The sequence below is a fragment of the Mytilus trossulus genome, chromosome 6 (genome assembly GCF_036588685.1).
Source record: "Mytilus trossulus isolate FHL-02 chromosome 6, PNRI_Mtr1.1.1.hap1, whole genome shotgun sequence".
NCBI classification, from domain to species: Eukaryota; Metazoa; Mollusca; class Bivalvia; order Mytilida; family Mytilidae; genus Mytilus; species Mytilus trossulus.
The window spans coordinates 24,734,216-24,751,572 of record NC_086378.1 but is presented as its reverse complement, the minus strand read 5'-3'; the positions used below and the strand labels follow the sequence as shown (position 1 = coordinate 24,751,572).

At 30.9% G+C, this 17,357-nt stretch overlaps 1 protein-coding gene across 2 annotated transcripts in view; it reads left to right on the top strand.

Annotated features, from left to right (window-relative positions):
- Positions 1-17,357, top strand: part of LOC134720974 (G patch domain-containing protein 1-like) — a 39,536-nt gene that overhangs the window by 8,107 nt on the left and 14,072 nt on the right. For both annotated transcript variants that reach the window (XM_063583603.1, XM_063583602.1), the window contains exons 5-12: positions 421-503; positions 3,982-4,034; positions 11,491-11,676; positions 13,043-13,178; positions 13,616-13,837; positions 14,825-15,175; positions 16,077-16,255; positions 17,185-17,312. In XM_063583603.1, the coding sequence (XP_063439673.1) occupies positions 421-503; positions 3,982-4,034; positions 11,491-11,676; positions 13,043-13,178; positions 13,616-13,837; positions 14,825-15,175; positions 16,077-16,255; positions 17,185-17,312 (1,338 nt within the window). The remainder of the gene's footprint in view (positions 1-420; positions 504-3,981; positions 4,035-11,490; positions 11,677-13,042; positions 13,179-13,615; positions 13,838-14,824; positions 15,176-16,076; positions 16,256-17,184; positions 17,313-17,357) is intronic.

Here is a 17,357-nt window from a genome sequence, read left to right as displayed (position 1 = left end):
TTCCCAATAGAAATAAAATTGAGAAAGTCCATTATCAAATGGCAAAAACAAAAACTTAAACAAATCAAGCTAATGGAAATCAACTGTCATATTCCTGACTTGATACAGGCATTTCTAAATGTAGAAAATTGTGGATTAAACCTGATTTTATAGCTAGCTAAACCTCTCACTTGTATGACAGTCACATAGTTTATCTTTGCTAAAGGCATAGGATGGTCTTTCTTCATTCAATTAACTGTAGTTATCAAATTTTTCAAAGTCAATTATTCCATTGTATCAAGTTATATAGAAAACTGATGTAACTGGTAACCTTTTCTGAACAGTGTAAGGAATGAAAATGGCTGAATCAATTTTTTTACAATTGGGTAATGAAGATAATTTAATTACTAGTTACCTAATGACTTTTCCTGTATATTGCAGACTAAGTGTAGGAATAAAGCTTTTAAAGAAGCTTGGATGGAAACAAGGACATGGAATAGGCAGTAGAAAGAAACAAGAAAAAGGTACTGTTAATTCAGATATTATTGCAATGTTCTTATTATTGCAAATAATGCAACTGCAGTGATATTGTTTGCCATAAATTAGCGGAGAACAAAGGCTTTTCCCCTGGAGAAAAATCTCATTTTGAAAAAAAAATGGCTTAAAATTATTCCCAAAAGGACAACTTTTTTCCCAAACAGTGCAGTCTTAGTAGTAATTGTGCATAAATTCAAACTGAAAAACACTCATTTAAACATTGTTCATGCCTGAAATTACTAAAGGTGTAGATTTGAGGGTCTATTTATGAATAATCACTGACAAAAAGGGTTCTTATTTCATAGCAAGGGTAGACTCTTAAAATTGAAGTTTCAGTCAAATTTTTGGTTTATTTTAAATTTCCCAATTTAAAGAAAATGACGCATAATTTCCCAATAAAAAAGGGAAGAGGAAGTTTTGACGAAAAAAAACACAATATCACTGCACTGTGAGTATAACAATAATCAAAACTCACATTCTAAATGATGATACATATACAATATATCTGTATGCAGATATTTTCCTTAAATCGTAATAAATAGTCATTTTTTGGTCCTTTCATCAAAACCCACAATCATAAATGCACACATTAATTTCCGAGTTTACAGTAGTCAGACAGAACTTAAATGACTTCTAAATATTTTTAATGTTCAGACATATATGACTTGGTTCTGTTAAATATGATTGTTTTGATCCAAAAGTAATGTGTATCATTTAAAGGAAATGCTTGGGTAAAAGCCAATTTATCATCACTTCATTACAGCTAGAAAACCTCAAGACATCAATTTAAAGTTCCATTAGCTGTCAAATTCATGTGCACCGCTCGTGCTTTGACTCAAATTATAACATACCAAAATGGATATCAAAATTAGAAAAAGTCTAAAATAACCAATTTAAAATACATGGATCCATAACATGAACCATCATTTATGGTATTTTTGTCCAAATGCCATCTAATTGATAATCAAGTTGACTACTGAAGACTGCCAGCGTACAAATACCCTGATATAGCATAAATACAGATATAAATAGATAGCAAACTTGTGCTTTTGGAAATTTCTGGGACTGTTTGATTTTATAATATAGGTTAAAATAAACATCGATTTTTATACGACCGCAAAATTTTCGTCGTATATTGCTATCACGTTGGCGTCGTCGTCGTCCGAATACTTTTAGTTTTCGCACTCTAACTTTAGTAAAAGTGAATAGAAATCTATGAAATTTAAACACAAGGTTTATGACCACAAAAGGAAGGTTGGTATTGATTTTGGGAGTTTTGGTCCCAACATTTTAGGAATTAGGGGCCAAAAAGGGCCCAAATAAGCATTTTCTTGGTTTTCGCACTATAACTTTAGTTTAAGTTAATAGAAATCTATGAAATTTTGATACAAGGTTTATGACAACAAAAGAAAGGTTGGGATTGATTTTGGGAGTTTTGGTTTCAACAGTTTAGGAATTAGGGGCCAAAAAAGGGCCCAAATAAGCATTATTCTTGGTTTTTGCACAATAACTTTAGTTTAAGTAAATAGAAATCAATGAAATTTAAACACAATGTTTATGACCACAAAAGGAAGATTGGTATTGATTTTGGGAGTTTAGGTCCCAACAGTTTGGGAATAAGGGGCCAAAAAGGGACCCAAATAAGCATTTTTCTTTGTTTTCGCACCATAACGTTAGTATAAGTAAATAGAAATCTATGAAATTTAGACACAAGGTTTATGACCATAAAAGGAAGGTTGGTATTGATTTTGGGAGTTTTGGTCCCAACAGTTTAGGAATTAGGGGCCCAAAGGGTCCAAAATTAAACTTTGTTTGATTTCATCAAAATTGAATAATTGGGGTTCTTTGATATGCCGAATCTTACTGTGTATGTAGATTCTTAACTTTTGGTCATGTTTTCAAATTGGTCTACATTAAGGTCCAAAGGGTCCAAAATTAAACTTAGTTTGATTTTGACAAAAAATGAATCGGTTGGGTACTTTGATATGTTGAATCTAAAAATGTACTTAGATTCTTGATTATTGGCCCAGTTTTCAAGTTGGTCCAAATCTGGGTCCAAAATTAAACTTTATTTGATTTCATCAAAAATTGAATAAATGGGGTTCTTTGATATGCCAAATCTAACTGTGTATGTAGATTCTTCATTTTTGGTCCCGTTTTCAAATTGGCCTACATTAAGGTCCAAAGGGTCCAAAATTAAACTAAGTTTGATTTTAACAAAAATTAAATTCTTGGGCCTCTTTGATATGCTGAATCTAAACATGTACTTAGATTTTTGATGATGGGCCCAGTTTTCAAGTTGGTCCAAATCAGGATCTAAAATTATTATATTAAGTATTGTGCAATAGCAAGTCTTTTCAATTGCACAGTATTGTGCAATGGCAAGAAATATCTAATTTCACAATATTGTGAAATAGCAATTTTTTTTTTAAATAGAGTTATCTTTCTTTGTCCAGAATAGTAAGCAAGAACTATCTTATTGCCAGAATTTTTTTATAATTGGAGTTATCTTTCTTTGTCCAGAATCAACTTAAATCTTTGTTATATACAATATACAATGTATATTCACTTTTTACTACCAACTGATAAATTTAAATAATCTTTACCATTCAGTGATAACAAGCAGTTTTTTTACATCTTAATATTTTATGATGTATTTAAATGAGTAGTTATTGTTGCAAACTCCATTAGAATATTTTAATTGAGATTAGTTTTGGAATAAGGGAAAGGGGGATGTGATTAAAAAATTGGGTTCAATTTTTCTCATTTGAAATTTCATAAATAAAAAGAAAATTTCTTCAAACATTTTTTTTGAGAGGATTAATATTCAACAGCATAGTGAATTGCTCTAAGAGAAAACAAAAATTTTAAGTTCATTAGAACACATTCATTCTGTGTCAGAAACCTATGCTGTGTCAACTATTTAATCACAATCCAAATCTAGAGCTGAATCCAGCTTGAATGTTGTGTCCATACTTGCTCCAACCGTTCAGGGTTCAACCTCTGCGGTCGTATAAAGCTACGCCCTGCGGAGCATCTGGTTGTTTTTATATTAGTTTATAAGAATGAGTTTTTGTGGATCAAGTGGTTTACTCTTGTTTCACTTACAATGTTGACAAACTTTTCCTTTAATAACAAAACATGCCTTATTAATACCTAACCTATATCTAGCTAAGGGGTTATATGGAAGATCACATGAATACAGATTCAATGAGGTGGAATTATTCACTTACAAGTGAATAATTCATCAGAAATGTTTGTTTGGTTTTTTTACAAAATTGAACCAAACTGGCTCATAAAAGAGAATTGTTATTTGCAGATTAATTGGGTTTTTTTTTTTTTTTAAAAGATTGTTTACATACTTAGTACGGTATACTGTAGAATTGCATTGTATTTTATTCAACATTAAGACATAAATAAAATGAATTTCACAACTTATTTAAATACTTGTTTATATCTTTATAGAATCAGAGCAAAAAGTATATGGATGTTCCTTACCATCTCAGACAGAAGAAGGAGTAAGTGAAAAAACTAAGTTTGTTTAAAATGCACCCTAAAAAAAGAAAATTATAACAACTGCTATGATTTCCCACATTGTTGGATCTGTAAGTGAAAAATTACACAGCAAGGAGTTACATTCCTTCTAACCATAATTTTTTTTTTCCAAATTTGTGAATGATAATTAAAGTACCAAATTCTTTCAAAAGTTGAATACCTTGTCATGAACCATAAAACAGGTCAAGATCAATTTTGATAATTTTGAGATATACTGTTCAAGAGTTATTTCCCTTGATTTCATTTTAAACAAGTCAAAGAAAATGTATAAGGGCATTGATTGCAATGGAATACAATAAATCCCTAATAAAACATTGTAAAATAAAACTGATAATATTAAATTTAGAATAAATAGGATAATTTCACTCCCAAGACGTTATACAACAACATTGATGATGATGTTGCAACAAAACAAATTGTCAATGCATTAAATAAGGTTAATTTCTTTGCATTTCCTACTTTATTGCATTAAAAAGTACATGGTTAATGAAATAAAAGAATATACACGGAAAACATGCAACATATTGCAATTGTGAATATAATTTTTTCAGTAGATGCATATTCTGTTTTATTCTAATCCAATTAATTTAGAAAAACCTACTAAAGTTCTATTTATATGGAATATTATTTTTGTCGAGCCTTCGACTTTAGTTGAAAAAGCGAGACAAAGCGATCCTACATTCCGTCGTCGTCGGCGGCGTCAACAAATATTCACTCTGTGGTTAAAGTTTTTGAAATTTTAATAACTTTCTTAAACTATACTGGATTTCTACTAAACTTGGACGGAAGCTTGTTTATGATCATAAGATAGTATCCAGAAATAAATTTTGTAAAAATAAAATTCCATTTTTTCCATATTTTACTTATAAATGGACTTAGTTTTTCTGTGGGGAAACATTACATTCACCCTGTGGTTAAAGTTTTTAGAATTTTAATAACTTTTTTAAACTATCCTGGGTTTGTACCAAATTTGGACAGAAGCTTGTTTATGATCATAAGATAGTATCCAGAAGAAAATTTTGTAAAAAAATAAATCCATTTTTTCCATATTTTACTTTTAAATGGACTTAGTTTTTCTGTGGGGAAACATTACATTCACCCTGTGGTTAAAGTTTTTAGAATTTTAATAACTTTCTTAAACTATCCTGGGTTTGTACCAAACTTGGACAGAAGCTTGTTTATGATCATAAGATAGTATCCAGAAGAAAATTTTGTAAAAAAATAAATCCATTTTTTCCGTATTCAACTTTTAAATTGACTTAGATTTTCTTCCAGTTAACCATACATACATGTACAGTCTGCAGTTGTTTTTAAAACATTTTTAGATTCATAAACTATCCTGGATTTAAACCAACCTTGGACAAAAGATTCTTACAATCGGAAGATTGTATCAAGAGGAATATTTTTGGGGTTTTTTTCCTCATTTTTGTTGAGCCTGCAATTTACAGCAAAAGTAGGCGAGACACTGGGTTCCGCGGAACCCTTACAAATTTTTAATTAGATTTTTACACGACTGCAAAAATTGAAATTTTTTGGTCATATATTGATATGAAGTTGGCAACATTGTCGTTGTAGTCTAAAGACATTTGGTTTTCGCACTATAACTTTAGTATTAGTGAATAAAAATCTATGAAATTTGAAGAAAAGGTTTACGACCACAAAAGGAAGGTTGGGATTGATTTTGGGAGTTTTGGTCCCAACAGTTTAGGAATTAGAGGCCAAAAACGGCCAAAATAAGGTTTTCGCACAATTACTTTAGTATTAGTTTACAGAAGTCTATGAAATTTAAACACAAGGTTTATGACCTCAAAAGAAAGGTTGGAATTGATTTTGACAGTTTTGGTTCCAACAGTTCGAGAATTAGGGGTAAAAAAAAGGTCCCAAATAAGCATTTTTCTTGGTTTTTGCACAATAACTTTAGTATAAGTAAATAGAAATTTATGAAATTTTAACACAAGGTTTATGACCATAAAAGGATGGATGGGATTGATTTTTGGAGTTTTGGTCCCAACAGTTTAGGAATAAGGGGCCAAAAGGGTCCAAAATTAAACTTGATTGATTTCATCAAAAAATGAATACTAGGGGCTCTTTGATATGCCAAATCTAACTGTGTATTTAGATTCTTAATTTTTATACGACCGCAAATTTTGAAAAAATTTTCGTCGTATATTGCTATCACGTTGGCGTCGTCGTCTGCGTCGTCATTGTCGTCGTCGTCCTTGTCGTCTTCGGAATACTTTTAGTTTTCGCACTCTTACTTTAGTAAAAGTGAATAGAAATCTATGAAATTTTAACACAAGGTTTATGACCACAAAAGGAAGGTTGGTATTGATTTTGGGAGTTTTGGTCCCAACATTTTAGGAATTAGGGGCCAAAAAGGGCCCAAATAAGCATTTTCTTGGTTTTCGCGCTATAACTTTAGTTTGAGTTAATAGAAATCTATGAAATTTAGACACAAGGTTTATGACCACAAAAGGAAGGTTGGGATTGATTATGGGAGTTTTGGTTTCTACAGTTTAGGAATTAGGGGCCAAAAAAGGGCCCAAATAAGCATTATTCTTGGTTTTCGCACAATAACTTTAGTTTAAGTTAATAGAAATCAATGAAATTTAAACACAATGTTTATGACCACAAAAGGAAGGTTGGTATTGATTTTGGGAGTTTAGGTCCCAACAGTTTAGGAATTAGGGGCCAAAAAGGGACCCAAATAAGCATTTTTCTTGGTTTTCGCACCATATCTTTAGTATAAGTAAATAGAAATCTATGAAATTTAAACACAAGGTTTATGACCATAAAAGGAAAGTTGGTATTGATTTTGGGAGTTTTGGTCCTAACAGTTTAGGAATTAGGGGCCCAAAGGGTCCAAAATTAAACTTTGTTTGATTTCATCAAGAATTGAATAATTGGGGTTCTTTGATATGTGGAATCTAACTGTGTATGTAGATTCTTAATTTTTGGTCCCATTTTCAAATTGGTCTACATTAAGGTCCAAAGGGTCCAAAATTAAACTTAGTTTGATTTTGACAAAAAATTAATCGGTTGGGTTCTTTGATATGCTGAATCAAAAAATGTATTTAGATTCTTGATTATTGGCCCAGTTTTCAAGTTGGTCCAAATCGGGGTCTAAAATTAAACATTGTTTGATTTCATTAAAAATTGAATAAATGGGGTTCTTTGATATGCCAAATCTAACTGTGTATGTAGATTTCCATTTTTATACGACCGCAAATTTTGAAAAAATTTTCGTCGTATATTGCTATCACGTTGGCGTCGTCGTCGTCGTCGTCGTCCGAATACTTTTAGTTTTCGCACTCTAACTTTAGTAAAAGTGAATAGAAATCTATGAAATTTTAACACAAGGTTTATGACCATAAAAGGAAGGCTGGTATTGATTTTGGGAGTTTTGGTCCCAACATTTTAGGAATTAGGGGCCAAAAAGGGCCCAAATAAGCATTTTCTTGGTTTTCGCACTATAACTTTAGTTTAAGTTAATAGAAATCTATGAAATTTTGACACAAGGTTTATGACCACAAAAGAAAGGTTGGGATTGATTTTGGGAGTTTTGGTTTCGATAGTTTAGGAATTAGGGGCCAAAAAAGGGCCCAAATAAGCATTATTCTTGGTTTTCGCACAATAACTTTAGTTAAAGTGAATAGAAATCAATGAAATTTAAACACAATGTTTATGACCACAAAAGGAAGGTTGGGATTGATTTTGGGAGTTTCGGTCCCAACAGTTTAGGAATTAGGGGCCAAAAAGAGACCCAAATAAGCATTTTTCGTGGTTTTCGCACCATAGCTTTAGTATAAGTAAATAGAAATCTATGAAATTTAAACATAAGGTTTATGACTATAAAAGGAAGGTTGGTATTGATTTTGGGAGTTTTGGTCCCAACAGTTAAGGAATAAGGGGCCCAAAGGGTCCAAAATTAAACTTTGTTTGATTTCATCAAAATTGAATAATTGGGGTCCTTTAATATACCGAATCTAACTGTGTATGTAGATTCTTAATTTTTGGTCAAGTTTTCAAATTGGTCTACATTAAGGTCCAAAGGGTCCAAAATTAAACTTAGTTTGATTTTAACAAAAATTGAAACCTTGGGGTTCTTTGATATGCTGAATCTAAAAATGTACTTAGATTTTTGATTATTGGCCCAGTTTTCAAGTTGGCCCAAATCGAGGTCCAAAATTAAACATTGTTTGATTTCATCAAAAATTGAATAATTGGGGTTCTTTGATATGCCAAATCTAACTGTGTATGTAGATTCTTAATTTTTGGCCCAGTTTTAAAATTGGTCTAAATTAAAGTGCAAAGGGTCCAAAATTAAACTAAGTTTGATTTTAACAAAAATTAAATTCTTGGGCCTCTTTGATATGCTGAATCTAAACATGTACTTAGATTTTTGATTATGGGCCCAGTTTTCAAGTTGGTCCAAATCAGGATCTAAAATTATTATATTAAGTATTGTGCAATAGCAAGTCTTTTCAATTGCACAGTATTGTGCAATGGCAAGAAATATATAATTTCACAATATTGTGAAATAGCAAATTTTTTTTAATTAAGAGTTATCTTTCTTTGTCCAGTATAGTAAGCAAGAAATATCTGCAAGAATTTTTTTTAATTGGAGTTATCTTTCTTTGTCCAGAATCAACTTAAATCTTTGTTATATACAATATACAATGTATATTCACTTTTTACTACCAACTGGTAAATTTAAATAATCTTTACCATTCAGTGATAACAAGCAGTTTTTTTACATCTTAATATTTTATGATGTATTTAAATGAGTAGTAATTGTTGCAAACTCCATTAGAATATTTTAATTGAAATTAGTTTTGGAATAAGGGAAAGGGGGATGTGAATAAAAAATTGGGTTCAATTTTTCTCATTTGAAATTTCATAAATAAAAAGAAAATTTCTTCAAACATTTTTTTGAGAGGATTAATATTCAACAGCATAGTGAATTGCTCTAAGAGAAAACAAAAATTTTAAGTTCATTTGAATACATTCATTCTGTGTCAGAAACCTATGCTGTGTCAACTATTTAATCACAATCCAAATTTAGAGTGGAATCCAGCTTGAATGTTGTGTCCATACTTGCCCCAACCGTTCAGGGTTCAACCTCTGCGGTCGTATAAAGCTACGCCCTGCGGAGCATCTGGTTGGTCCTGTTTTCAAATTGGTCTGCATTAAAGTCCAAAGGGTCCAAAATTAAACTTAGTTTGATTTTAACAAAAATTGAAATCTTGGGGTTCTTTGATATGCTGAATCCAAACATGTACTTAGATTTTTGATGATGGGCCCAGTTTTCAAGTTGGCCCAAATCAGGATCTAAAATATTATATTAAGTATTTTGCAATAGCAAGTCTTTTCAATTGCACAGTATTGCACAATGGCAAGAAATATCTAATTGCACAATATTGTGAAATAGCAATATTTTTTTTTAATTAGAGTTATCTTGCCTTTTCCAGAATAGTAAGCAAGAAATATCTAATTGCCCAATATTGTGAAATAGCAATATTATTTTTTAATTGGAGTTATCTTTCTTTGTCCAGAATCAACTCAAATCTTTGTTATATTCAATGTATATTCACTTTTTACTACCAACTGATAAATTAAAATAATCTTTACCATTCAGTGATAACAAGCCGTTTTTTTACATCTTAATATTGTATGATGTATTTAAATGAGTAGTTATTGTTGCAAACTCCATTAGAAATTTAATTGAGATTAATTTGGAATAAGGGAAAGGGGGATGTGATTAAAAAAATTGGGTTAAATTTTCTCATTTGAAATGAAAAATTTTGACATAAATTTTTTTTTGAGAGGATTAATATTCAACAGCATAGTGAATTGCTCTAAGAGAAAACAAAAATTTTAAGTTCATTAGAACACATTCATTCTGTGTCAGAAACCTATGCTGTGTCAACTATTTAATCACAATCCAAATTTAGAGCTGAATCCAGCTTGAATGTTGTGACCATACTTGCCCCAACCGTTCAGGGTTCAACCTCTGCGGTCGTATAAAGCTACGCCCTGCGGAGCATCTGGTTGGTCCTGTTTTCAAATTGGTCTACATTAAGGTCCAAGGTTCCAAAATTAAACTTAGTTTGATTTTGACAAAAATTGAATTCTTGGGGTTCTTTGATATACTGAATCTAAACATGTACTTAGATTTTGATAATGGGCCCAGTTTTTAAGTTGGTCCAAATCGGGGTCAAAAATTAAACTTTGTTTGATTTCAACAAAAATTGAATACATGGAGTTTGTCACTATGTTGAATCTAACCATGTATTTAGATTTTTAATATTTGGGCCCGATTATCAAATTGGTCCACATTGAGGTCTGAATGGTCTAAAATTGAACATAATTTGATTTCATAAAAAATTGATGAATTCTTGGGGTTCTATGATATGCTGATTCTAACCATGTATTTAGATTTTGGATATTGGACCATAATAGGTAAATGTCTAATTTAAAAACTTTAAGTTTTTAAGTTTAAGTTCTTAGACCACATTCATTCTGTGTCAGAAAACTATGTTGTGTCAACTATTTAATCACAATCCAAATACAGAGCTGTATCAGACTTAAATGTTGTGTCAATACTTGCCCCAACTGTTCAGGGTTCGACCTCTGCGGTCGGATAAAGCTGCGTTCTGCAGAGCATCTGGTTTGGATGAGTTATTGTATAAATATCACAACATTGAATGTCTGGTATTATTATAACTTACATATATTTTAAACAATTCTATTGGGTGAAACGTTGTCACCTGACATGGAATAATTCAGTTGTTTTTCATTCAATTGCAAGGAAGGACGAATAACCCTAAAAATTTCCACCAGCGGTGAATAACCCTATTATTCACCGGCGAATAACCTTTTGAGATTGTTGATTTGTACTTGAGTTATCTTCCATGATTATGACGTCACAGACGTAAATAAACAAAAAGGCAGCGTTCACGTTACAGTGGAAGCTCACCGAGAGACGAAGAAGAAAAAGAGACAAGGAAATAAGGCATTAGACATGAATAGAGTGACAGCAGCTGATGATAGCTCTTATAGAGTAACGGTCCTTTTCAGGGCCATCAATATTTTACAAAAAGATTCTACTTTTGTTGTACAATCTAGAAATTCTAGAACACAAATGTATTTTCATCTGACGTCAACTTGTCTTTGACTTTGTTATGTAAAACATATAGAAAGTGTTCGAAAGGCCTTTCCACTGTTAGTTCGGTATAATAAATCAATTGTGGCCCCTTAGAATCGATCAATATCCAAAATTGTCAACCCTTGAAAGTTATTTCACTTCGGGCTGCGCCCTCATTGAAATAACCTTCTCGTGTTGACAATTTTGGATATTCACCTCTTCAACGGGCGATAATTGTATATTTTACTTTTACTTAATTAATTTATTAACAGGAATCTGATGAAGAAGCAGACTTTGGTCCTAAAGATACGACTCCGATATCATTTGTTGCTAAGGATAATGTCCATGGTTTAGGATACAGTGGTCTTGACCCCAGGTCAGCACTTCCTGGAAGTCATGTTAATCTGTTTGAACCACCAGCAATTACGAAAACAGGTCGAAAAGGAATCAGGGGTCAGGTATGTATTGAAGAAAATATATACACATAATTGTATTTATTTATGTAAGATTCATTGTAATTATTCTGCTCCTTGGGACACTTTGATGAGCAAATAAAGTATCTATATAATATGTATCAGTGAATACTAATAATAATCTTATTTGGCCTAATTTTTCTCTAAAATTTGGAAAAATTAATTGCAAGATTGATGTGTATTTTAAAGTTGGATTAATACAAAACTGAAAACAACTAGCTTAAGATCCATGATGCCATAATAAAGGCAGTAATTACTTGACCGTAGATATAATGAAATATTGTTTTGGCTGAGCCAAAATGGTCAGAAAATACTGTATGATGAAATATTGGTTTGGCTGAGCAAAAGTGGTCAGAAAATACTGTATGATGAAATATTGGTTTGGCTGAGCCAAAATGGTCAGAAGATACTGTATGATGAAATATTGGTTTGGCTGAGCCAAAATGGTCAGAAAATACTTCCATTTTCACCGAGTGTACAGAGAATAATATGATTAATATGTAAATACCAAAGACCAATCTAATCATATTTAAGAATTGAATGCTTCTTTTTGTAAATTTATTGGGGTTTAAAAGCGTTGACCGAAGTACATTTTGTATGAAGCACGGAAGCGCTTCATTCTAAAAATGTACGCACGGTCAACGCTTTAACAACCCTATAAAGTTACAAAAAGAAGCATTCAATACTTATTATTACATTTTTTAGCTAGGATTATAAAAACACAATTTTCATGAAGTTAAATTTTTAAATTCACCTGTGCACTTTATTGTGGGACCTTGTGTCATCATGAATGAAATGTTATTGTCTCATGCAACTGCTTACAGAATAACATGTGATGTGCAATTAGCCAATCAGAATAACTTATTATAATGAAACATACATCTAATGTAATTATATGGATTTAAACAATTAATTATTTATTACTAGAAGTAAGGCTCTTTCTTCATTTCATTGCTGATGATAATCAAATAACTGATAAAACAGCACAAAAACAAGAAGTTTAACACTCTGTTGTGAAGGAAAACAAGTAGTATGTTTTGACCTTTGCTACACATCTATCAATGACCTAACAAACAGCCAATGAAAAATTACCAATTTTATTCGGCATTGCAGGGTATTTGTAATATCCCTTTTTTTTTCATATCATACTCCATTCGGAGTGATAGGGACATTATATCCTCTTGAGGGAAATAGATTACTATAATAGCAATCCTTGTTTCAGAATTCCAATCGGAAACATATACATGTATTAAGTTATTGAAGTAAATAAACTATTTTGTAAGATGACTTGGCCACTATTTATAATAGAAGTAATGCCATCAATGATAACATGTTAATTTTATATTTGTAGGGGTTTGGTGTAGGAGCATTAGAGGATGAAGATGATGATATATATACTAAAGATCACATGTCAAATTATGATATGACCATGGAAATAGAAGACACATCAAATTTACATGGATGGACGGCTCCAAAACACAAACATGGTATGTTTATAGAGATCTACATGTTGTATATTCAATCGATGTATATTTTAGTCATTATTGCATTAAAAGGTAGTATGCCTTCATTTGAATTTAACTTGTGAGAATAGCATTTGTGCAATTGGGTTAACATGTATAATATGTTACGATTTATTTTGGTTAGTACAAAAAATGAGTTATGATAAAAAAAAAATTTGAAAGTAGTTTAATTATTTTCATGAATAGGTCAAAATGTGATTAATTGCACAATATTCTTTTGACCGGTTATCATGATTCTTTTGAACAAATATATTAAGTTCCACTTGACAAAAATGACTATATTTATTGATATGTATTTTGAATTTTGTATACAATTATTTACATAAAATGTTTGTCAGAGAGTAAAAGCATTATTTATAAAAAATTTGCAAAATAATAAAAATGTTTTCTTTCTATTACAGAATCTAGGCAGTTAGCAATTGGTTATATTGGGAAAGTTCTAGAGGGATTTATGTTGACAGATAAACCACTTCATCAAAGAAAATCTTTTCCACCTCCTGAATTACCCAGACACTTCAAACCAATCCATGTTTTCCTAAAGCCCAAAGATACAGAATCTGATAGTATTATGAAACAGAAGGAGCAGACGTCCATAACCAGAAGCATTGCATTAGGAGAAGTTCGTAAGTTTTAACCATTTTACATACTGTGGATTCTGTAAATTCAAAAATTATTGCGTGCATTTATTATTGAGATTTTGTCATTTTAGACTTAAATGCGATTTTAATTTTTATGATTTTGAGAAAAATCCTGTTAAATTCATATAAAATATTTCAAAATGTGAGTTTAAATTATTGTGTTTACAACTCAGTCGCATTCTTTGCAATAATAAAAATCTCACATTAAATTTCTGAGTTTACAGTACCTTTTATTTTCCGCTAAAACCAATTTTCTGGATTGATTAATTTTTTTCTCCCATTGATGTTTGATTATGTTGCTTTGTGAATTTAAAATATAATCTTTTACAGAATTCATATCAAACCTGACATCATTTTTTAAAAATTTTTTAAATGTTTTCAAATAATATAGAAAGGGATCATTGTTTTAAAAAAAATGTATTTGAAAACAACACTGTGATTTTTTTTAACTTAATGCAATAAATGCTTGGTAGATTTACCAGTTTGTCTTGTAATGGAATTTAATATATTCTGGTAATCCTAAGTATTCAAGATGCTAGTGGTTTTAAATCATAATCCTAAGTATTCAAGATGCTAGTGGTTTCAAATCATAATCATAAGTATTCAAGATGCTAGTGGTTTCAAATCATAATCCTAAGTATTCAAGATGCTAGTGGTTTCAAATCATAATCCTAAGTATTCAAGATGCTAGTGGTTTCAAATCATAATCATAAGTATTCAAGATGCTAGTGGTTTCAAATCATAATCCTAAGTATTCAAGATGCTAGTGGTTTCAAATCATAATCCTAAGTATTCAAGATGCTAGTGGTTTCAAATCATAATCCTAAGTATTCAAGATACTAGTAGTTTCAAATCATTTTGTTGCATGATGAAATTAAAATAATTAATTGACATGTTCTTAGTCTACATATATGTCATTATAGCTTACTATGTTTTAAGATAGGTTTGTCTATACAATATTTTACTTTGCAGGATCTGTTTTTGATTTGGTTTCATCTAAAGATAAAGACAAAATGGAAAGAGCCCGGATGGGAACTGAACTTTCTGTTGTGCAGTCTTCAGACAAAAACTTGATATCTATTCCTGAAGGTCAGCAATCATTTAAAGCACCATCAGTGATTTCCTCTACAGAACTACAGTTGGTTCCTGTCCATACAGATATTACTGATGAGTCACAACAGGCACAGCCAGGAATTGATCAACCCAGAACCAGTGCACCAGCATTTCAAGGAGGAAGTTTGTCTTTTAAACCATTCATCAAAGATGAAAGAAAACAAGCAAGATATGAGAAATATTTGGTTTTTGTGAAACAGGGAATGAAAGGTAATTATAAATTATTGTTGGACATCTCAACGTGATTGATTTTCTTGTTTGAGCTGGTCACAGCGAAAGCGAGAAAAGCAATTGAGTCGAGATGACCAATGATAATCTGTTTATCACTATTTTACATATGACGATGTTGTCAATTTCATTAGCAATGCAACATGGCTTCTAAGTTTTTAGCAATAATTTTTCATCTCAAGTGAGTAGCATGTTATGAAAAATTATCACAAAAAGAGACTATAGAAAAAATGCACAAAATAGCGATAATATATGGTATCAATGGACCAATCTCAATGCAATATGATACAGCCACAAAAATAAATATTCAGAAGGATTCTTGTATTAAATAAATTGCTGTTCAGCTGTTATTGATTGATGCATGAAAACTATTGCTACTCAAAATTACAGTTTTTAATTGTTTTTCATTCTGACAATGTGAACGAATAACTTCAAAAGTATGAAACTTTGTGTAGAAAATTTTACTCAAGATTACTTATGAAATTTAATAGAAATTTTGATCATGGAAACCACAGATGAGACAAAAAAATGTTTTGCTTAGAATGAAAATGATGCCCAAGTTATATGGAAATGAATTATAACATTTTGCTTTAAAGAAGAAAAAAATGCCCTTTCAGTGTTAGACAAAATTTGACTCCTATTTAAAAACGTTTTATTATTCAAATTAATTATGTGACATAATCTGACATATTTTGTTGTATGTATTATCTTCATGGACTTTTTACCAAATGGATTTAAAAAACTAAAATAGAAAATTCTTTTACTAATTAAAAAATATTATGTTAAGTAAAATTGCCCTCAAATAACAAAACCATGAGAATCAGGCAACCATTTAAACATCCAATTTCAGTATCCTATATCATAATTTTCATTATAACCACAGATGCCTATGCTGAAGTAACAGAAGGGCATATGACAGAATGGGAAAGAGAAAGAGAGAAAGAAGAATTTATAAAGGCAGGAAAGATGTACAAACCTTTAGCAGGGATGATAGCCTCTAGGTTTACCAGGGCTAAGTTTGATGATGCAGTTGAGACAGTAGATGTTCCTGCAGAAGAAGGGGTATATATTAAATTGAATCACTAAAAACTAACTATGGCCAACATCAGTTAAAGTCATATGAAACGAGTGACCCGTGAAAAATAGGGTTATTCCAATTCTTGAACCAATGCATACAAACATCATAAACTTAGTCTTCTGTGCTCGAATTTATAATTTTTTTCGTGTAAATTTTGTATAATCGTCATTTTTTTTTTCAATCGGTCAGTGATGTTGTGAAAATATGGGAGGTAATTAAAGTTAGTGTTTTGAAGCGGAAGTTAAGCAATTTGTCATCCGTTTGTCAAAAATCAACAAAAAAACATGGATATTGAGCAAGTGTTTAATATTTCCTGGTTTTGCAAAAGTCTTCATATAAGCCAATGGAAAATTTGCAATTTGTTGATTATTTGAATTTCGGGTTAACCTGTACCCAAGAAATCCCCAAACATTGGAAACCAATGAATATTCATATTTAAAAGAATATTCCTCTACAAATCAGTTTAAAGTAGTAATTCTGATAGAAAGACTGCATATTATTAAGATATACTTGTTCATTATACTAACCTCTCTATACTTTCTCAGTGTGTGACAGTAAAGTAAATTGCCACAAAAGATCTTAAACATAGGAAATGATGATGCAGTGAAAATAAACGAAAGTCATTGTAAAATATTAATAAAGAAAGATTTATATACTTGTATTAGATTTTGTATATTTTTGAAATAGAATAGATTCATTAAAAACCTTGCTACAATTTTGCAGCTATCAACAACCCAGCAATGCTAGTTACCACCAACAAAGAAACCTGGGGTGATTGTTTGCCTTCATGCAGATTTGAAAATAATTGGAACTTTTACTAAATATCTTGAAATTAGAAAAATGACAAAACTATAGATGTTTTTAGTGCCTCTGACATAAATATGTGTGAATGAAAACATTTTAATTACTTCAGGGAGACAAGGACGATACAGAGAAAGCTGCAGAAATGAAGATGTATGGTAGATTGACGAGGAATGAATATAAATGGTATCCACATAAACTGTTGTGTAGGAAGTTTAATGTGCCGGAACCTTACCCAGGGTAAGTATTCTATCGAAATATCTTAACAAACAGAAGAGTACATTC